General features: G+C 41.7%; 1 protein-coding gene and 1 long non-coding RNA gene across 2 annotated transcripts in view; both read right to left on the reverse strand.

The window, feature by feature from the left end:
* Positions 1-12,865, reverse strand: part of BCAS4 (breast carcinoma amplified sequence 4) — a 52,668-nt gene extending 39,803 nt beyond the window's left edge. The window contains exons 1-2 of the mRNA XM_081011642.1: positions 12,537-12,865; positions 2,767-2,838 (exon numbers count right to left, since the gene is read on the reverse strand). Coding sequence (XP_080867768.1) covers positions 2,767-2,838; positions 12,537-12,719 — 255 coding nt within the window. The 5' untranslated portion in view covers positions 12,720-12,865. The remainder of the gene's footprint in view (positions 1-2,766; positions 2,839-12,536) is intronic.
* LOC308480293 lies at positions 6,249-11,773 on the reverse strand. Its single transcript, XR_013988003.1, has 3 exons — positions 9,737-11,773; positions 8,659-8,797; positions 6,249-6,380 (listed from the first exon to the last, which is right to left on the reverse strand). It is a non-coding gene; the product is annotated as an uncharacterized lncRNA (long non-coding RNA).
* Positions 12,866-23,145: the final 10,280 nt, after the last annotated feature.

The raw sequence follows: 23,145 nt of genomic DNA on the forward strand, positions 1-23,145 counted from the left end.
AATGAAAAAAGAAGTGGCTATTCCTTCAGTGGCCCTGAAACTTGCAAAAATATTACAGAGCCACAAACTTTAACCATTTTGTTTGAACAGTTCCAAAATTGAAACCTAAAGCACTATAATAAGATTGATCAGAATAAACCTTTGGCCACTTGCAGAGTTGAATCAATTTTCAGCATTCATTGAAATATTAAATCAGTAACGGGGGAGTAAGCAACATTGCCCCTGTTCCAGCTGTTATGAGCAACATAACTTTAAAGTCCCAAAAATAGTGGTTTGCGCAATTCCAAGCACTGGTACGTACCTTTAAAGGCAGCCCTACATGGCTTGGGACCTGGATAATGCTTTCACCTACATCAACCAGCCTGTACACTAAAATCTTCCCCAAAGGCCTTCCTCTGGGTGCTGCCGCCACCATTTGAAGCAAATGGGAGAGGGCCCTTTTAGTTGTGACAAGTTGCTTGCAGAGCCCTCTCCCTATGGAGGTTTGCCTGGCAAGAATGCAGATGTTGTTTAGATTCCCAGGCTTTTAACCTCCACTGTAATTTTCTCCTGCTGCAATAGTCAGTGTTGCCTTCTACTGTTTTTGCTTGTTAAGGTAAAGGTAAAGGTACCCCTGCCCGTACGGGCCAGTCTTGACAGACTCTGGGGTTGCGCGCCCATCTCGCTTAAGAGGCCAGGGGCCAGCGCTGTCCGAAGACACTTCCGGGTCACATGGCCAGCGTGACAAAGCCGCATCTGGCGAGCCAGCGCAGCACACGGAAACGCCGTTTACCTTCCCGCCAGTAAGCGGTCCCTATTTATCTACTTGCACCCGGGGGTGCTTTCAAACTGCTAGGTTGGCAGGCGCTGGGACCGAGCAACGGGAGCGCACCCAGCCGCGGGGATTCGAACCGCCGACCTTTCAATCGGCAAGCCCTAGGCGCTGAGGCTTTTACCCACAGTTACCACAGTTTTTACCCACAGTTTTGCTTGTTACTGTTAAGCAAAATTTTGAAATGATGGCAGTGTAAAAATGCTGTCTGCATGTGATAGTGTTGAAAACAATGGCAAAACTGCACTGGAAACCAAAAATCAGATTTAAAAAGAAGTAGGATTTTAACTTACTCACCTATGGAGAGTTGTTTTGATTCTTCAAATCACACAACTGTTTTCCAACTTATGTAAACATTTAGACTAGTATCACAACCCTATCCATGATTACTCAAAAGTGTCTTCCATTCAATTCAGTGAGGCTTACTTCCAGGTAAGTGGGAAATAAGGATTTTGTGAGCTGCAGCTGTCACAGGGAATTTAGAGGTGGCAGAAGCCAGATACAGCTGTACCTCGGGTTAAGTACTTAATTCGTTCTGGAGGTCCGTTCTTAACCTGAAACTGTTCCTAACCTGAAGCACCACTTTAGCTAATGGGGCCTCCCACTGCCGCGCGATTTCTGTTCTCATCCTGAAGCAAAGTTCTTAACCTGAAGCACTATTTCTGGGTTAGCGGAGTCTGTAACCTGAAGCGTATGTAACCTGAAGCGTGTGTAACCCGAGGTACCACTGTATCAATAGTTAAACAGAAAGCTAACTTACTGTTTCAGCATACAGTGGTACCTCTGGTTATGGACTTAATTCATTCTGGAAGACCATTCTTAACCTGAGGTACCACTTTAGCTAATGAGGCCTCCCGCTGCTGCCAGGTCGCCACGCGATTTCTGTTCTCATCCTGAGGTAAAGTTCTTAACCCAAGGTACTACTTCCAGGTTAGCGGAGTCTGTAACCCAAAGTGTTTGTAACCGGAGGTACCACTGTACTAATTATGTTACAAAAATATTTGATGTCTTTCTTGGGAAGATCTGCTGCAGCATTTCTGCTTTGGGTGGGTTTGAGACATTTCTTCATTTGCACTTTCCTAACTAATTCCTACTAAAAAAGGGGCCAAGTTGGGCTGCTGTGACAACATACAGCAATTCCACTTCTCCTAAGCATTTCCAACCGCACTGCATATACAGCAGTGGTGAGGAAAGATGCTGATAGCATTCTTATCAATTGCAGCTTATCACTATTTTGTTGTCTCAAATGAGTTTGCACCTTGTGGCAACCAGATGACTGCATTATTATCAAAGCTATTATTCAGCCACCCCACCCCAAGTCTTAAACCATCAACTGGGGGGACGCCAATCATCGTGACAGGTCAGCATGGAACCTCCTGAGAAGTGCGCTTTGCGACCCCACCAAATAATAAGGGCAGCAGTGCTAACAAGCAACTTTTCCCAAAATGACCTTTGGGTACCTGTTGTACTGAATGCCACCAGACTTTAACCTCTCTGGAAATCTAGAAGAGGGAACATACAGAATGGGTGTGTGTGTGTGTGTGTGTGTGGAGATGAACCTGTCAGAGTGCTTTAACAACAAAAGCCAGAAAGGCATGGGGATGATCTAGGTTCCTCGATGTGCGTGTGTGTGTTGTAAGGAGCACATTAAATTTACAAGCGGAGAGCACTAGTCTAGGCCCTTAAATATTAGTGCGCCAGAGTGCCACCTTGTGGCTAAACCATCGCTGTAATAAAAAACCATTTCAGGGAAGGTTGTAATCAAGATGGCTGCCTCGGGAAGAGAGGGAGAGAGAGAGAGCGTGTTCCCTCCCTCCCGTCACCACAGCTGCCTGCTGCCTTGCCTGAGCTGCCTGCATGGCTTCTGAAACACTCACAAGATGGCCTCCACAGGAGCCAAACAGAGACAACAGTTACAGTGTTCAAGGTCTACAGAGGTGGAGCTAAGTACATACCAGATCAGTCATGCCACAGAACTCATCCAGTCTTATTAACATCTCTTCTATAGACTCCTCTATTTCTTTCACCTGGAAACAAACAAACAATCTTAAGGAAGTTGCATCTATGAAAGAGCAAGGCGATCGCCTTCCAAGAATAGACATTAGCACGGTCTGCATTTCAATAAAGTTCAGCGATGCCACTCAGCTATTAAAAATAAGCGCTGGTAATCAAATAAAATAATCATTTGCCATTTAGCAATTAAGTGTCAAGCACAGGCACGCGGACACAAAATCAAGGTTTTTCAAGAAATAGGCTACATTTTCAAAACGGATCGCCTCTGAAGTTTCAAGACTGCCCATGGCAATTCTCAAGCATACGATACCTTCAAATTTTGAGTATTTCCTGCTTGGACAGTCTGCACACATTATAGTTGGTGTGTTGCTGAGACATAGGTCTACTGTCCGAGCACAGATCAATTTTTTAAAATGGAAATCACATTTAAGTTGATGGTGCTGTTAAAGAACCCAAATTATTTCTCCATTTTACAGCGATCACTCGAGAGCAATTTTAAACAAATACAAATCTTAGTTGAGCTTTTAAACTTGGATGTTCACTTCTTTCAGAGTGGGATTTCCAAGGAAGTATTTCTACTGTATAATTAGCAAAAGCAACAGAAACTCTTGGGATAGCATGTTGCGGAAAGGAAAAGAAGTGAGAGGAGGTTTAGCCACTCGCAACATCTACCTTCTCTCTTTTGTGCTGATGGAAGTTTAGAACTTCTGTGTATACTTGTAGAATGGTGACATTTTCTCTAAATTTGTTGTTTGGAAGACAATTTCAGAGTTAACAGCCAGTCTCAGCAGCCAATCATTCACACTCGTAAAAGTTTGACCACTTTAAAAATTGAACAGCTTACTTAGGGTCTTGAAGTGAATACAGTCATAGCTCGGGGGTTGAAGTTGCTTCAGGTTGAGCGCTTTCGGGGTGCACTCCGCGGCGACCCGGAAGTAACGGAACGCGTTACTTCCAGGTTTCGCTGCTCGCGCAGATGGTCAACATGACATGACGCGCATGCACAGAAGCAGCGAATCGCGACCCGCACATGCGCAGACACGGGTTGCGTTTGCTTCAGGATGCGAACGGGGCTCCGGAACGGATCCCGTTCGTATACAGAGGTACCACTGTATAGAGAGAGAATCCTGGTGAAAACTAGTTTTCTCCACCCACCTCTGGATCATCTTAGGACTGGTGTAGACAACCTGGGATACAACCTCAGATTTATAGCCCACCCCACTCAGGGTCGGCAAGTAAACCAAAACATAATGAAAATAAAGGAAAACCATTAATTTAATGATTTTTTCATAGCATTTCTCAACTTAACCCATAAATAATATGGCCTGAGTCTTAACCATAGTTGACCAAGGCTAGTAGCTTTGTCACAAACTGCCCTCATGCCAGCATAGATACCTTGCCTTAACCATGGCTCATGCTAACCGAGGTTACTGTGTTAACCATAGTTCCAAAATCATATTAAGATCCATAAAAGGTAAAGGTAAAGGGACCCCTGACCATTCGGTCCAGTCGTGGCCGACTCTGGAGTTGTGGCGCTCATCTCACTTTATTGGCCAAGGGAGCTGGCATAAAGCTTCTGGGTCATGTGGCCAGCATGACTAAGCCGCTTCTGGAAAACCAGAGCAGCGCACGGAAACGCCGTTTACCTTCCCGCCGGAGCGGTACCTATTTATCTACTTGCACTTTGACATGCTTTCAAACTGCTAGGTTGGCAGGAGCAGGGACTGAGCAACGGGAGATCACCCCGTCGCGGGGATTTGAACCGCCGACCTTTGGATCGGCAAGTCCTAGGCTCTGTGGTTTAACCCACAGCGCCACCCGCGTCCCGCATAAGATCCATACTGACTGCCTAATAGCTTCCGAGCCAAGTTCAAAGATTTGCTGCTGACATATTAGGCCCTAAACAAGCTGGGACCAGTTTAGCAAAATTTCTGCCCCAGTACGGACTAAGGGTGGTATCCAACCAACCTGTTCAACCAGTGCAAGGATTTAATACAGAATAAGTGAATTAGGGTTGCCCACTGTTCAAGATCAAAACCCTCTTTATAATTTCATATAGCGGTTTTGCCACAGAGATATAACCCCTTGGGATAAAAACACAATAGTTATAGTATGGGGATGAAAAACTATAAGACTAAAGGGATTTGATGGGGGGAAAAATCAGTTCTGAAACATTGCCACCAATGTGGTATTGCAGGCTTGTCTTTAAATGTGTAAGGCAACACCTATCAGAACACCTTAACCATCTAGTAAACCAATAGCTTTATCTTAAAACAATGAAACAAAAAATATTCATAGGGAATTCTTTGAAGAAGGTACTTCCTATAATGTCTCTGTGCAAGTATTCAAATAAATATTTTGATTATTTCCATATAGAATTATTTCTATCTCACCAAACATTAAAAGAAACCAACATGGGCAGTGAAAAATATAAAATGATTAATAAGTTTACATCAAGAACTCAATAAATCAGAAGAATAACTCAATTTAACTGGATCACCTCTTAGGGAAAGCATGGGCAAACAAATATGTTTTAAGTAGGCACCTAAACGCCCTGTGGGTTAAACCACAGAGCCTAGGGACTTGCCGATCAGAAGGTCAGCGGTTCGAATCCCTGTGTCGGGGTGAGCTCCTGTTGCTCAGTCCCTGCTCCTGCCAACCTAGCAGTTCGAAAGCACGTCAAAGTGCAAGTAGATAACTAGGTACCGCTCTGGCGGGAAGGTAAGTGGCGTTTCCGTGCGCTGCTCTGGTTCGCCAGAAGCGGCTTAGTCATGCTGGCCACATGACCCGGAAGCTGTACGCCGGCTCCCTCGGTCAATAAAGCGAGATGAGCACTGCAACCCCAGAGTCGGTTACGACTGGACCTAATGGTCAGGGGTCCCTTTACCTTTACCTAAACGCTAATACTGTAGGCACCTGACTACTATTCGCTGGGAGCAAATTTCAAACAGCAGGCGACACAACACTAAAAGCCATTTTTGTGTGGACTTAAGAGCATGCAGCACTACTTAAGAGCATTTATTTCAAAGATCCAAGTGACCAGACAGAGGCATATAAATCCTGGCGATCCCAATTTGCTTGGGGCTTTATTTGCTAAGAGAAAGACCTTAAACTTGGCCAACTAGCTTATTGACAAGTCAGTGCTGTTCTCTCAGCAGTGGTGTTACATGTTGTTGAAAGGACTCCTCCTTGAACAACTTTGCTGCTGCATTCTGCACCAGCTGCAGCTTCCAGCCAACTTAAAGGAAAGGTGCATATAGAGTGTATTGCTGTAATTTAATGGTTGCTGACCTTCTCAGGCATATGGGCACATTTATGAGAACGTATTCTGGATATCAAACATAAAATGGCTATGATGCAGTGAGACACAGCACAAAGTAGCTGCTGCATCCAAAGGCGCAGAAAAAGAGACATGGCAACACAATTGTGCAAATATGGAAAACTTTAATTTAAAAACTGTTTGAAACATGTAAACAGCCAAACACATTCTTAAAATCTCCTTTACCAAGCATTATTCGGTCTTATCTGTTGCTGGTGAGGTGCTGAAGATTTAAAGCTAGAAGAATATAAATAAAACGTGTTTCAAAATTATTCTTGAACTCGGTTATTGCATGAATATAAATACATGCACTATCTATCACAAATGAAAAGATTTATTTAATTCCGGCTGGCTAGAAATCATGCTATTTTTATTATTTAAATAATTTTTATTCCACTCCTCAGCTGGAGAACTCCCAGAGTGGCCATACAGGCCGCGAAAAAGAATAAAACACAGAGCCTGACCCTAGTCTTACAATCTGGAAAGGCATGGCACAAAAGGAAAATGAATTGGGAGGGAGGAGGAAATGATCAAATGCATGTAGAAGTTATTCGTTACAAAAATATGAACAGAGAGAATAGAAGAGAATAACTGATGAGAGACAACACACCAGAGTTGTGGTTGAAAAACACTGCCCCAGCCTTGCTGACTGTATAGACTAGGCTGCCTTTTACTGGTGACAAGCTTTTGAAAAGCACAGAATTCCACTTCAAGGAAGAATAAAAACAGAAAGAGTTGTAAACCAAGGAACTGACTTACTACTCTCACAAACTGGGACCACACCCATTTTAAATTATTCTGTCATCAATGCAAAGGGGGGGAAATCTTACAAGTACTCAAAATGTGCAAGTACTGTGGGTATGTGGCCTTAGGTTCTCACCTGTCTTTGGCATTGCTCATTTAGTCCCATAAACAAAAACTCATCTCAAACAGAAGAGAATCAGAAAACAACAGCAGCAGGAGGTTGCATTAATGTTTTAGCTAGTGCCAGCAGCTTGCTTGCTATATATTATATAATATAATATAATATAATATAATATAATATAATATAATATAACAGTAGTATCATACCAGCACCATCATACCATTGCTAAAGCCTATACAGGTACTTACTACATTATTTCACCACTTCCTGACATTCAAATAGAGCAAGTATACTTTTGCAAGCATGAGGTTCAGCTACATGATATGTCAGTTACTTCTAGTGCTTATAGATTCTATGAAAAAGAACACCAGAATGTACGTATAGGAAACAAAACCATGATTAAACCACAGCAAAATGAATACTGAGGTCCATAGCTCAGTGGCAGAGTCCCCTGAAATTGCAAGCAGAAGGTCACTGCTTCAATCCCGGCATCTCCAGGTAAGACAGGAAAAGACTCCTGCCTAAAATCCCAGAGGGCTGCTGCCAGTCAGTGTAGACAATATTGAGCTAGGCAAACAAACAGTCAGACTCAGTATGAGGCAGCTTCTTATGTTCCTAATGCAAGTTCACAGCGTTTTACCCATAGCAATGTCTAAGTCAAAAGCAAGGAGTATGTGATGTTTCTTTCAGCTTCCATTTTAGCAAAATGTTTATTGAAAAACTGGAGCCTTGGTATTTTTAGATTAAAATCCAAGGAGTATAATCTACATCAAATCCATTGCAGGAAACCTATAGCTTCACACCTGGAGAATCTTGAGATCCAATCATATAATGAGATTGGTTCCTATGGAAACATGCCGAGTTACATGTTTCAATACTTTTACCATAGGGATTTTGTGTATCCTTCCTGTCTGAGAGTTGGATTAAAAAAAGGAACACTATTAAATCATTAAGGAGACTCTGCACACATAATATTTTAACATCCTTGGCATCGTTCTGTACGTTGCCTTGAGCAGTATTAGACATGTGACGTACACATACAGTCATACCTCGGGAGTCAAACGGAATCTGTTCCAGAAGTCCGTTCAACTTCCAAAACGTTTGGAAACCTAAGTGCTGCTTCTGATTGGCTGCAGGAAGCTTCTGTCAGACGTTCGGCTTCCAAAAATAGTTCACAAACCGGAACACTCAGTTCCAGGTTTGTGGCGTTTGGAGCCTAAACTTTCGAGAACTAAGCTGTTCAAAAACTAAGGTATGACTGTATATTAAACAAAATTTCAGGGGCAGGACGGAAATTATACACAATTCAAAAATTAGTAACTGTGCACAGTTCTGTGCCAAGTGACACGTTTCAGTCACGTAAGACCCAAAACTGTAGCACAAAGGGCTTTAGCATCTCTGTATGTGGCACCACACGAACCCTGCAATTCCCCCAACTGGAGGCACATTTGTATCACATTCAATTCAGACAGAACCAAGGTGCATTTAGACTTTTTTTTTTTTTAAAAAAAACTAAGATAGATCTGTACACTCTGTAGTTAGTAGCCATGGTACTGGAATGATATGGATTCACTTGGTCACTTCAGAGTAAAAAAAAGCAGGGTCTAAAAGGCACAAGTAAACCAAAACAGCTTCAGCTGTACAACTTACATTACTCTTAGCACTGCAGCCACCATGGAATGAACCCTTAAGATACAATGAGAAGGCGGGAGGGGGGGCAGCATGGACCCCAACACAGCCTTCATCCTATTCTCTCCCTGGGCCAGTCCGGGCACATTCAACAATACTGCTGCAAATCACGAAAACAGGAAAGGGACGCTGAGCCTGTAGCTCATTCATTCATCTTTCTCCTAGTGACTGTGAAGGTTTGTATTTGCCAAAGTACATTAAACACACAAAACATTTTCAGACATCTGTATGTAGTTATTTAACGTGAATCTGCTAAAATATGCATTAAAAATAACTATTAGGTGACAGACAAATTAACATATCTATTCTACAGCAATATGAAAGACAAATGAACACACAATAAAGAAACAACGAACACCAAATCTTTTGCAACCTTCAAAGCTAATGGATTTCTCTTTCCCCTTCTAATTTTTTTTGCTGTATTCTTTTTACAGTGGTGCCTCGCAAGACGAAATTAATTCGTTCCGCGAGTTTTTTCGTCTAGCAAATTTTTCGTCTTGCGAAGCACGAAATCCCATAGGAATGCATTGAAATTCAATTAATGCGTTCCTATGGTCAAAAAAAGTCCAAACAAAGCCAAATTTGGTACAACAAGAGTTTATTAAGTGCTCTTTAAAGTCACACATACTGTAAAGAGCATTTCAAAAATTGAAGGAACAATAAATTAAGTTTCTAAACATGACAGAAAAACATTTAAAAATCAACAAAGTGTACAGTACATTTTCTAAGACTCTGGGGGACAACTCGAAGAAGGTTCCTCTTCCACTCTTTGCTTCTTGCTGAAGAACCCCCTCCTCAACTGTTCCCCTGTTGGGTTGTCATTCCCCCAGCCACCCACCACACAGAAATTCAAATCCAGAAATTTTTTAAAAAAACAGCAGAGTGGCCCAATGGTCACAGAAAATCATAAAAATGCAGAAAAAAACCACACAAGCTTCCAGATTCTTGCAAACCCCTCCCCAACACCAAGTCCTTGAATTCCAAACACCCCAACCCAAAATCCAAAAACCCCCAAAAAAGTTTTAAAAGTTTAACTTACCAAATGGCTGCAAAAGAAGTTTTGGAAAAGCTTCAAAAATCACCAAAGTCTTCAAAAACCTCAAAAAAGGCTACCACACCGCGTTCTATGAGTTGCTCATCGAAGTCAAGTCGCAACTGTATTAACGGTGTTAAGAAAAAGGAAACAAACTTGCAAGACGTTTTCGTTTTTCGTCTTGCGAAGCAAGCCCATAGGGAAATTCGTCTTGCGAAGCAGCTCAAAAAACGCAAAACCCTTTCGTCTAGCGAGTTTTTCGTCTTGCAAGGCATTCGTCTTGCGGGGCACCACTGTATTCTTATTCTTATTCCTTATGTATGGTTTAATAGATCTGGGGTGGCTAAGCTACAGCCCCTCAGACACTGCTGAACTGCAACTTCTGTCATCTCTGGGCCACTGGCCTATTGCAGTTTGAACCCCTTCAGATATACTGTGCAGATGTGCTCTAGCAGCAGCACCATCTGCAACAGCAATTTGCTGCAGTTGCTCCCCCCAAGGAGTGATTGCTACTGTTGATTTACCTCTTCTTGCCCCATATCACAGATAAACCAAGGGTAGCACTGCCAACTCCTGGGCACTGCTCTTTGTGGTGTCTGTCCCCACCTAGTTCTCTAACTGTAGCAGATGGAACGCCAACACAGAAAGGAATCAGGGTGTATTACCTGTGACAGTACAACTTTGGTATTTTGTCAGCTCCACTGACAGATACCTCCTGCTCTTGAACTGTTTCTATTCCAACTTGTCCTTATAAGACCTGCTATTTAATTTAAATAACTGGTACCTGAGCTTGCTATTTTCCTCTTTCCTCCCTGTCCCTTTTCCTTTTATGTCATGTCTTTAAAACTATTAAGAATAAGAACAGGGGTCGTCCTGTTTTAAATGACTGCATATAAGCCACTTTGGGAGCCTTCTGGAAGTTACATTCTAAATAAATAAATAAAACCTTTTTTTATAGTGCAACTATGCACATGCTGACACAGAAGCAAGTCTGGGTACATACAGCAGCATACTTTGCATGCAAGTCCAAATTTCCATTCCTGGCATCTATATACATCTTATACTGTACTCTGTATAAGGCAGCTTCTTGCATTATTTCTAGATAAACGGGCACAGCACTGTAACCTTAGGATATAAAATTAATTTTTATAATATTAACTGACATCTGCAAGCAGATGTGTCTGTGCGTATGGAATTCTTTAGCTTTCCTATGCTTCTACAAATACTGAAGGGAAGGTGGCTAACCGTTAGCTTTGGTGGTGATCATAGCTTTTTTTAAAAAAGAAAATGTGTTTATGTTTTACTAAGTAGTTTGTTTGTTTGTTTGTTTTACTGCATTGAGGCTTTCTCTGAATTTCAGCCACCCAGACAGCCCAGCTTGGTAGAGGAGGTGGGACAGAAATCTTAAATAATAAAGTGGTTTGATTTTAAAAAGATAAAGGCTGCCTTCACCAATCACACATGCTCCCAGTTTATTTATCTGCTCTTCTAAGAATAGCAGTGTCAAATAAGTTTGTGTATAGCAGAACTTCTTTGCTTGATAATGCTAACTAACCATTCCTCAATTATTTTCCAGGTTGCATTCATGTATTAAGACAGACCATCAGAAAGCCAACTAGCTCAAGTTAATTAGTTTGGCTCCACACAGAATTGCTTTTACAGAATTAAGACCGCCTTTCTGGACAGCTGCTATAACAGGGTTATAGGGTTTGGAACAGCTGCTATAACAGGGTTCCAGGGTTTGGAACAGGGTTTGTGAGTGGGTTTAAGACAGTTATATAAAATGTTATTGACTACATTCCTTTATATAAAGATTCTTATTAAAAAATCAGGAAAAGTTGTCCCATCAAGTGGGAGTTGAGTGTACTTATTCGTTTATTTATTTAATAACATCTTATATACTACTTGATTGTTGTAGAAGAAACCTCAAAGCAGCTTACAAAAAAGATAGCACAATAAAACGATCACCTAAAATATTGCAACCCTAATTAAAAACATACAGAAAGTTAATACCAGAATAGATTAAAATGAACTAAAACTCATACAAACTTTCTAAATATCTGCGTAGGCTTGTCTAAATAAGAATGTCTTCGGCAGGCACAAAAAAGAATACTGTTGCAGGACAAGGGAAATAATGATACCTTGCGTATTTTCTCTATTTGCACTGGCTGCCAGGAAAATAAGACCCGAATTTGTGCCTCAACTCTGAATGGATCCCCACCTCCACGCCCACCCCCTGCTTCCCTTTGTTATGGCTTAGCTTCTAATTATAGCATGGCAGAAGGGTAGAGCTGAAAGGGACCCCAGGGTCATCTAGTCCAACCCCCTGCAATGCAGGAATCGCAACCAAAACCTCCCTGACAGAGGCCTCTGCATAAAAGCCTCCAAGGATGGAGAGTCCACCGCCTCTCGTGGGAGTCCATCCCAAATGGCTCTTACTGTTAGTTTAGTATTCTATTGTGTGTGTTTGTATCTAAATATATGTGTGTGTATGTACACGTGTACACACACACACACACAAAATGATAGGATACTAAACGAAGCCTGGCATCTATTGTGTGTGTGTGAACGTATACACCCCCCAGAGACACGCGTCACCCCCTCGCAGCGTGGCTTTCAAAGTCCCCCCACATCCGCCAGAGACAAATGAATCCAACCCCAACCCCCCCAAAAAAATATTTTGGCGGGAACCCCACCCCCGCCGACACGCCCACCTGCCCTTCCCACCACCGTAGCTAAGCAACGCTTCCCCTCCCCCCCCCGCCGCGGGTGACCCCTCAGCCGCGGCCGTTAACCGCCCACGCACCTCCTCGCGCCCCTCTCGCCCCGCCTCAGGGGCCAGGTAGAGGGCGAACTGCCGAGCCTCGCGCTCCTCTTCTTCCGCCCTCAGCTGGGGCTCCCCGTGGCCGCCTCCCGCCTCAGCTGAGGGGGACAAGGTCGTCGACGAGGCCGAGGCTTCCCCCCGCTCCGAGGCCGCCGCGGCGCTCATGGCGGCCGCCGCTGCCCGCAGTCGACTGGGCCCGGAGGCCGTGGGTAACGGCTTCTCCAGCCCCGGCTTGGGAATCCCGCCGCAGCCAAGCGCCGTCGGCCGGATCCGAAGCGGCTCCCTTTTTCCTGGGGCCGCGGGGCGAGCTCGGGGCGCCCCCTGGCGGCGGCGGCGTGGAAGTGCTGCTCCTCCCGCCCAAAGGGGGGGGGGGGAGAGGCGGCGGCGCCCCGCATCGCCCTCGATTTTGCCTCTTCCCCCTCGCAGGGGTGGGGAACCTGTGTCTCTCCAGTTGCCGTTGGAAGACGGCTCCCGTCGGGGCCAGGGTGAAGCAGCCACCTCGGGCGGAGGAAGCACAGGTTCGCAGACTCGGAAGGGACACCGAGGGTCATCTAGTCCAACCCCCTGCAATGCAAGAATCTTTTGGCCAACGTTGGGCTCGAACCTGCGACCCTGAGATTAAGAGTCTCACGCTCTACCCAACTGAGCTGACCCAAGGCAGCGCCTGGCAGGGAACTGTCCGCACAGATATCTTGCGCCGCCAGCGCACAAGCTAGGGGGGGTAAGGGATGCTGTGGCAGGGCAGGGCAGCACTCCCTGTTTCGCATCAAGCAGTAATTACCTAACCCATGCAATAACCAATAGCTCATCATATGAAAAGATCATTTGATAAAATTAGACCATTGCAGTTGAGCAGTCAGAATGCACTGCCTGCCTTCTCTATAAAGGGACCCTTGACCATTACGTCCAGTCGTGGCCGACTGGGGTTGTGGCACTCATCTCGCTTTATTGGCCGAGGGAGCCGGCGTACAGCTTCTGGGTCTTGGCCAGCATGACTAAGCCGCTTCTGGCGAACCAGAGCAGCGCACAGGAACGCCGTTTACCTTCCCGCCAGAGCAGTACCTATTTATCTACTTGCACTTTGACGTGCTTTCAAACTGCTAGGTTGGCAGGAGCAGGGACCAAGCAACGGGAGCTCGCCCTGTCGCAGGGATTTGAACCACCGACCTTCTGATCAGCAAGTCCTAGGCTCTGTGGTTTAACCCACAACACCACCCTCGTCCCTCCTCCTTTATATCATTGCACAAATGTCTGGCTGTTGACCAATTGCAATGCAATCTTTAAATGCATGGCTATTCAGGCATAAGCTCTGCCAAGTTTGAAGGGACTTCCGGGGAAGTGTACTTAGGTTGTTTGGTGTTATGTTGTGGAGACTGCCTATTTTGGTGAGAACAAAAATGAACATTTTTTGAAATATTTCAAATATTTTCTGTGGGTAAAGTAACTGCACACCTGATTATCTGCTCCTTTGTTCATTTAACTGTTGCGTTTGTATGCTACCTTTCTGCCAAGACACCTTGGGGTGGTTAAGAATTTAAAATATTAAAAATAAATAATGAAAAACTCTTTTCAGGTGATTGAGGATACTTTCAGGAGTTTATTATGGGATGGGTTTCCTAGCCCAGGTTACATTTCCTGCCTCCCACCCCATTCTGTTTGTTCTAGAGTTCTTGGATTTGTTTGTTTGTTTAACCCAACAGCTTTTTGTTGTGTTCCTTTGGTAGCTGCAAGATAGACAAGAACACAGCAGGTGGAGCTTTCCCTTCTCCATTATACAGTGATGGGGAAGCTGTAACTGCTGTAGAGAAGAATAAGAATGCAGCCTTTACATGCAACATGATGCTTTGCATGCTTGCTCAAAGATTGCCCACAGAGTTCAGTGAAACTTACTTCCAAATATTTGGAAACAGGATTACATCCTAAATGATATGTGTCAGTATTTAAAGGCAGAAGCCTGTGTGCACTGAAACAGTAGACACAACCTGAACAACAGGCAAACACAACTGGCCAAATGCAAAAATGTCCCTTTATGCAGATAGCAGACACTGAAAGTCTTAAGGAGCATGAAGGTATTCCCAGAAAAATTTTTACACACTCCAACATCAACCATGCTTGCCCTAGTGTAGGACCAGCAGCAAGATTCTTTACATAATGGATGTGGGTGGAGACTTGTTCATAGAACAGGCATAATTTACACTGACCTGTCACCAAAAGATATTGCACACAATTGAAGCAATAGACATTAAGACTTAGCCCCACTCATTTTATAAATTTATTGTTGACCCGTTCAGATAGTGAATATGTACGGTATATGTCTCTGTCTGGACATACAGTGATATGTACAGTATATTATTTTAGCAAAATAAATAAATACTTTAAAAAATATTGAGATGTGCCTCTAGATTTGTCTGCTGGCTTTATATATATATATATATATATAGGCAGAGTTTGTAGCCTTTGGTGGAACCTGAGATTATTAATGTACTTTCACCTTTTGTTCCTCCCCCCCCCCCCCCCACTAGATATGCCGTAACCTAATTAAATCCGTTTAACACAGTTTCGTCTTCAATTATTACAGGCTGAAGAATTTCACAGTGCACAGCAACATCATTTTCTCTGTCTGTTGTTGTGTTCTACTTTTCATCCTACCTGATGAAGAATGTTGGTCAACTGTAATTTTTGCCCATGTCTTTGTAACATTTTTGTTGGACCTGTTAAAGGTATAAAAGTAACCTACTGTTACTTTTTGGATTCCGCCCTCCACTCCAAATGGACCAACATGGCAGCCTGCCATTATATACCTTTAGGTTGTTGCACCTTTCCTGGAATGTGAATTCATTTTCTGAAAGGGCAATTTCTTTCTCTCTCAATTCTTTGACTGATGTTTGAAAGCAAAGATTACTGGCAATGTTCACTCATGTCAGTAACATGCTCACCATCTGCAAGAGGAGGAAGATCTGGCCGTTTCCTTATAGCTTGGTCTAACAAATTACTTACTGGGTATTAAGAAATAATTGGGCATCACAAGGGAGGCATCTTATGATAAGATTTAAACTGCTTTACTTCAAAGTGATTACATTCTCAGGACTTAACCAAGTTGGCACGTTACCTCGCAGAACCTCTTCAAAATGAGGGGATACAGAGAGTAACTTTCTCAAAATCTATTATAGAATTTCGTAAAGTTTGACATTGCCAACATATTTTCATTGGCAGGCAAGATTTGTTTTAAAAAAGAGCCATCTTAAATACATGGGTTTTTTTAAAAAAGAGAATCAAGGCTTAAATTTCTAATTGGCCCCTTACTCAAGTCACTGGAGGCTAAAATTTCTTAATTATCAGAATAGTTGAACAATAGGACCAATTACCTGGGGGAGGGTGTCTCCCATGCTGGGGGTCTTCAATCTTTGTATCCAATTTCCTACGATTTTCCAACTCCAAAGACTACCCATAGTGGGTACATGTAAGCCTCAGCCTCTCCTTATTTCTCCTGGGGAGTTAGGGGAGGAAAAACAGTAACCCATAAGGAAGAAAATAGAATCTTGTTTCTCTCCCACATTAAATGAAATATTCATTTCATATTCCCACTAGTATATGTTGATATTTCTCTCGTTTCTCAGCGATGCCATTCTGGCTGCAATGGAATCGCCCACCAACCGAGTTTGCTATTAAGAGGAGTAATATTGTGGTAAATACCAAAAATCTAGTGAATACTTCATTGGCATTTTTAGTAATCCTTAAGATGTTAGGTGGCTAATGGAAAATGTATAAAAAAATTCACACACACAAACACAATTTACTGGTAATTTTGAAACTAAGTTGGAGTTCTTCAGTAAGTGATGAAATTCCCTCTCATTTTCACCATTTATTGGTGAAGGCAGTGGCGGATGCTGGCACCTCAAATTTCAGGGGCACCCTGTGCGACACCAAAATCTGCTCCAACAACTTGATACCAAGGCTGAAGAGCACCAGCCTAAAGCACTTGAAATAAATCTCCTGGGCAGATGAGCATTGGCATACCTGTTGAAATAACATATTGGGCATTTTCTTGTGGACATGCAATGCCAGCCATCTTTTGTGTGTCACTGCCAAAACAGATCTACCCTCATTGTATTATTGAACTATCCCTCCATTTCCTGATTCTCTGGAGCTACACATGTAACTTGATCTCCTCCCATCTGTACTCATCAAGCTAGACTTTGCACCCATTTCTTCGTGCAATCTCTCTCTTTACCACCAGGTGGCAGCATTTTGGTGGCTACACTTGATGACAACCCCAACAACAATCACATTCAGCAGCCATGCAAATTGAATCAATACTTTTATAAGTAGTATAGAGGCATGGCCAAAAAAAAAAAAAAAAGGATGCAGGGCCATCAAATTGGCATGCATGCAATTAAACGGCTGGGTTTCCCTGTAATAAGCACAAGTACATAGGAATCCATAGGAAGTTGCCTTATTATATTAAGGCAGACCATTGGTCCATTTTGCTCGGCATTGCCCACTCTCTGCACATACTGGCAGTGGCTTTCTAAGGTTGCAGACAGGACTCCTTCCCCAGCCCTACCTGAAGATGTCAAGAATTTAATCAGGGACCTACCACTGAACTACATCTGCTTCCCTAAAGGATCCTCTCTTAATCACCTCTTCCACTTTAATGCTGGAAAATAAGGCCATTTGAGACAACCAATGAGTTGGAGACAACCAATGAGTTGGAGGCAACCAATGGAAGAAGTGACACACAAAGTAGCAAAATTCACATTAAGGTTAGCCCTATTTAACGACTTCCCCTACCCCGCTCCGCAACTAGGATAATAATGAGAATCAAGCAAATTATGTAGTATTGCATAATTTACACAGGTTGCTTTCATTGTCTCAGTATTTGACTTTATATTACACACAATTCTGTTTTAATTCTGTGCTGGGTGGGGACACTGCTGGCCTCAGTTATGGTTGGATGGCTAGTATTCTGAATGAGATTTCACTGTTGACTTCTAGCAGCTTTCAAGGTTTGTTTGGGTGCAAACATGAAATACGGCAAATACAAAATACCGTGGGGGCACATTCTGTCTAACTAGCTCCAATCACAACCCTTCCTTGCAATTTTATTCGCATCTTTCATAAATAATGTGTTCCCACACATTAATGCTTCCTGCAGGCCATGGCAAGTTTGCCAACCTAATTGGCATTACAATTTAAATGACAACTGAATGTGGGAGTTACTCCACCCTGGCTAATTTATTTTTCTCTAGGGAACAGAATGAGCTGCTTGATAAAGCAGAAGATGGGACGCCTGGTTGCCTTGTAACCTTGTTTTGCTTGCCAGTTGGCCCAAAATAGATGACTTAGGGTGTTTTCACACTTTAGCTGTTAGAACCCAGTGACATAATGTCAGCGTAAGGTGTTCATGTTTGCAGTCCTGCCCAGAGTTAAGTGAGATTTAAATATAAGTCATATTGGGCTGAATTGCAACCCATCAGAGGCAAGAGAGAGAACAATATACACTGCCTTGAGCTTCTTGGAGGAAAGAGGAATAGAAATGTAAGAAATAAATGCTTCCACTTTTTCCTCTTCCTGTTTTACACAATGCTATATTGACTAGATTATAACAGGAAACAACCAACCATATAAGAGTCTCTGCTTACACTTGGTTGCGTTCTCTTTTTACCTAGGGTCCAAACAAATACTATTTGCTTATTTTATAGAAATACATTTTACATACGTTTCAAAAAGAAAATGTTGCATGATAAATCACTGTGATAAAAAAAATCAGCCTAAACCATGATTTAAAAGGCAGCAACAGCATCTATCTCAGTAGAAAGGTAGCTTTCCTACCAAAAAAGTAATCAGTGGGAAGAGACTGGGTAATCCCCGCTATGTAAAAACTTCCCTGGTTTCAAGTTTGACAGTTTCCCCCCACCCTCGTTGACACATTCATGTCCCCACATTTCATTGTATTCCTGCATACTTTACTCTTCCAAGGCTCCAGGAATTTCAGCTGTGAGTAAAACCACGTATGTAAACACAACCAAGATTGCAGAACACCAGCTATCTGATTAGCTCAAAGAGAAAAACCTGAGGATCAAGTCATTGTGCAGTGCAGGTGAAAGGCCACCCAACTCTCATGTGAAAAATAAGCAATGGGTGCAAGGTACACACCATTTGTTACACAAGTTGTGTATGCAACTATCAGTCATGCAGAACTGGCTTCACCAAAGGAGGAAACAGTTTCTATATCATTTTAGGGATCCAAGGCAACACTAGCAATGTTTCAGGTAGTGCCTGAGGGTATTTTTGAAAACCCAGTAAGCTGTTGCAGGCACTAACTGCAATATATATTTCACAGAGAAGCTCTGATGGGTCAGACCTGCCCCCTAAAACATGCAAAACACCTACATGCACCCCAGAATCAAACGTGAGGAAGAATGCAAGCCTACCGATCCATACAAAATCCAAGCACCCTTAATTTTTAAAAGGGGGGTGCAGGGGCCTTGGCACGCTGGGGGGGGTACCATAGTGCCCATAGGTGCCCACTTTGGGGGCCCCAGATATAGTACAAAGGATCTGGATAGCATGAGGCTATGGAAGGCTGCTTTGTGAATAGCAGGCATTGGTATCCTTATCTGCATGAATTTGCCTTATCTTTTAAATCCGTCTAAATTTATGTAGCCATCATATCTTGCAGCAGTAAAGTCCATAGCTTAATTATATGCAATGTGAAGTACTTTTTCTTGTCTGGATACAGTACGAGAAAAAAAGAGAAACACTCCACACTATCCATCTTTACCAATCCAACAACTTCTTCCTTTCCGCTTTTCAAAACTAAAAAGCCCTGGGTAAATAAATATCTTTCTCATAGCGGAGTTATTCTCATCCAGTTGATGGAGTGGACTTTGGCCCTCCAGCTGTTGTTGAACTACAATTACCATCATCCCTGGCCATTGGCTATGCCTGCTGGGACTGATGGGAGATAGCTGTAGTTCATCAACATCTGGAGGATGAAATGTTTTCCATACTGCTCCAGCCCCTTAACTGTTTTGATGACCTTTTCTGCATCTTTTTTAGCTCTGTAATATGTTTTTTGAGACACAGCAGCCAGAACTGTGCTCAATATGCCAAACACACTTGCATCAGTAAAAGCATTACAATGTTGGCATTTTTCAAAAGAGCAAAGGAACTCCTCTTATCCCATGACTTCCACCTTTGCACTGACTGAGGTTCTGACCACACAACTCAGGGTGTACTTAGATTTAAATCAAATTTATTCACTATCTACACCACAAGCTCAAATTGGTTTTTGTTGTTACTGTTTGCCAGTGTACTCTGGATCTTGGAGCTCCAACAGGCGCTAGGAAATGCTAGCAGAGAATTCAAACATCCTCACAAAACTATAATCCTCAATACAGTACACTTTTAGGAAATAATAGACTATTAAACTTAGGTTTGCACTATAGAGGTGCATCCAGTGGGAGCTGGTGTTAATATACCACTGTTTCCATCACACTTAGTATATTTCAGCAAGGTTTTCTGCACTACTCTGCACTATTCTTTCTGCTCTTTGTAAGACATTCTCTGGGCTTTGAGGCATAAGTTGTAAAGGCCAGTGTAATGTGTACCTACCATGCCAGTGATAAAGGGAAAAAGGGGGACAGCCTTATCTCCTCTGTCAAAACCCGCAAGTCACCAACTTAAAATGCAGTCATAAGATAATTTACAGCATTTAAGCGGCAGATCCAACTGAAGTCACAGAAAGTGGCACACAGTTTAATTTTGCACATAAATGCTAAAAAGGGTTGGGTTTTCAAATCCCATGGAACAGGCAAGTACTTGTGTCAAGTTTCTTCTCTAAAAGCATGAGAAATTAAATTATACAACTGGAGTCATAATTGTCTTTCATGTTTTATAGCAGAAACCTTAGTGCCTGTTCATTTATTATTTCATCAAACTTCACCCACATTTAATATTAAATGGGATTTAAATGCAAAATACTCTAGTCTAACTGGCTTTGTGGATCACAGCCATGATCTTACAATTTGAAACACTTCTTATGTAGGAGTGAACACACCCAATGCCAATTAATTGGTGAAACCTGAGGTAACAAGGTTTCGCAATGCATTGAATTTTCATGTTAGATTGAAACTTTTATTCACTCCTGAAGACCTGGTCTGTGCCTTACCATTTTAACTTTCTGATCATATGCTAAGGGAACTTATGAATACCTATGAAGAATAATTATGTTTTTACAAATTAAGGACATAAACTCCATCTCTAAAATCCAGCATGATGAACTGACCTTTCCAAACCTGCCTTTCATGATGTCCCCTCTTTATGAACTGAGGTGTCCAAAATGAAATAATGAAACATTTAACTGTTCCATATTCATTTCTTTTCAGAATGCTAAAAATTTATGCTAGAAAACTTAAAGTTAGGGTTTGATCACTCCTTGGATGAGAGACCACATGTTGGTGCTATGACTAGTTTTGAAGTGACTTCTACAACAGAAACTATGGTGGTCATTTTGATTGAGGAGATGAGCGATTGTTTTTAGCCCTTTCAGAATACCCTAGGAAAAGGTAATGTGATCCTGGTCCTTCCTTTTTCTAGTGATTGGCCTGATTGTGGAAGGATAAGCTCTGTGCTTTAGCAATATCTGGGATAGCTCCAATGAAATGCTATATTGACCTGGGGAAGATCAGGAAGTAACTTTTGAGATCTCTTAAGTAATAAAGCATTCTTGAAGGCATCTAAGTTTAAAATTAGCAATAGTTACAGTTTTTTATTATTGAGTCTGTAAAAATATGACTAACATACAACTTATGCCAATTTGATTTTTGTAAAATCAAAGTCCATTTAGTGGTATTGACGTACATCATACATTAAAGTGGTAAGAAAAATACTGACATTTGACATATTATACATGTTCATGTAAAAATCATGTTGCATAAAGGTTTTAATTAGAAAACACACAAGTCACAAAAGTACACAACAACATCCTAAATAACATAGCTGTGGAAGAACAGAGATTTCACAGTTTAGCTTGACTTCATCAGAAACTATAAAATAGTTCCAGAAAGCTGTACTACTAGCCATATTCTGCTCTCTTTCAGATAAGGTGCACTTAAAAGGCAAATCAGTCTTTAAATTGCTGAGTTTTTTTTTAAAAAAATTCTTTTAATTTTTGTATATCAATACAAACCTCAAAAGAATTTTGATTCTGTGAAGTTGTCCATACACATTCATTGTAAGATTCAATCAAAAATTGAGAATGCATTTATGTATGTTCGTGTATGTACACACACATACAGAGCAAACAGCATATTAGAACTTGTAGTAAAATTTTAAGTATCTCTGGGTTTTAAAGTAAAAATTGTACATACACCAAGCCTTCATGTCTTCATCTAGCAGACTGACCTTGTCCCCCACAAGATGCTAGCTGTCAAAGTTTAAGAGGTAGTATATGAAAATCTAATAGTTTCACTTATACTGAAGCCCAGTACCGTTATATATATATATATATATAATTAAAATGTACTATTATTCTGTTTCAAATTGATTTTAAAAGGCTTAGTAAAAATAAGGTAGTGATAAACCATCATGGCAACTGCATTACTTTGCAATTAAATGCAGTGCAGCCTGTCATTTTAATAGCAAAACACACTGGGCCTTTTGCTTATCCTCTCTAGTGTTCATTGATTTCCCCCATCCCCCAATGTTTAATTTTATTGGGTATAATTACATTAATTCAAGCCAAGATTATTTTATGCATTACAAGGATATGTATAGATATATATGCTTTTTAAAGAACACACTCCATCCTGTAAAACAAGCTACCTGATTGAGGCTAGTATCATAAGGAGTAAAATTTAAACACAGTTTAATAAAATATTTTCTTAAGTTTGTAATTGCACTAATATATCCAAAGTGTTCATGCACATGATTGCAGTACAAGTATCAAAAAATCAAACTGAATGTGTTAAGCAGCACAACAACCCTATGTGTGTTTCCACAATAAATTAACATTCAACTCTTTCACTAATGTTTTGGTTTCCATGCTTCTGTGTAAGTGAAAAGTTCATTTTACACCTTATCTACCATATAATGAACCACGGTAAGATCCATAGTCGTACCAAACATATGCATCCATGAAAATGGCTACCTGATTGCACACATTATCTATTTGTGGAACCCTCTTCAAGTGGACTGTACTTCAGTCATAATTATGTGAAGAAAAAGGAATAAGCACATGCCCAAAGGATAAATATTAGGATGCCTTTTGCTTAGAATTCTAGAAATAGAAAGCATTTTGTCAAGGGGAAAGTAACTAAAACCAATGTTCTAAACTGCTTTATTTGTGGTTATATAATTTGCCTCCTTTTGGGAACTGTTCCACTACAAAAGAACCTTCATAAGCAGTAAGATTTATGTTAGCCAAATCTGTCATTAGCACTTGCATTTTTATATTCATTCCATAAGTTACAGCAGTGGCGGATGCCATGAACCAAGAGAACTAATTAAGGAACAATATTTTAAGTCTTTCACATTATGGGTACAATACAACTCCCACTGACGTAAATGGAAAATCCAATTGGTTTTT

This window comes from Podarcis pityusensis (assembly GCF_964106645.2).
Source record: "Podarcis pityusensis genome assembly, chromosome: 6".
NCBI classification, from domain to species: Eukaryota; Metazoa; Chordata; class Lepidosauria; order Squamata; family Lacertidae; genus Podarcis; species Podarcis pityusensis.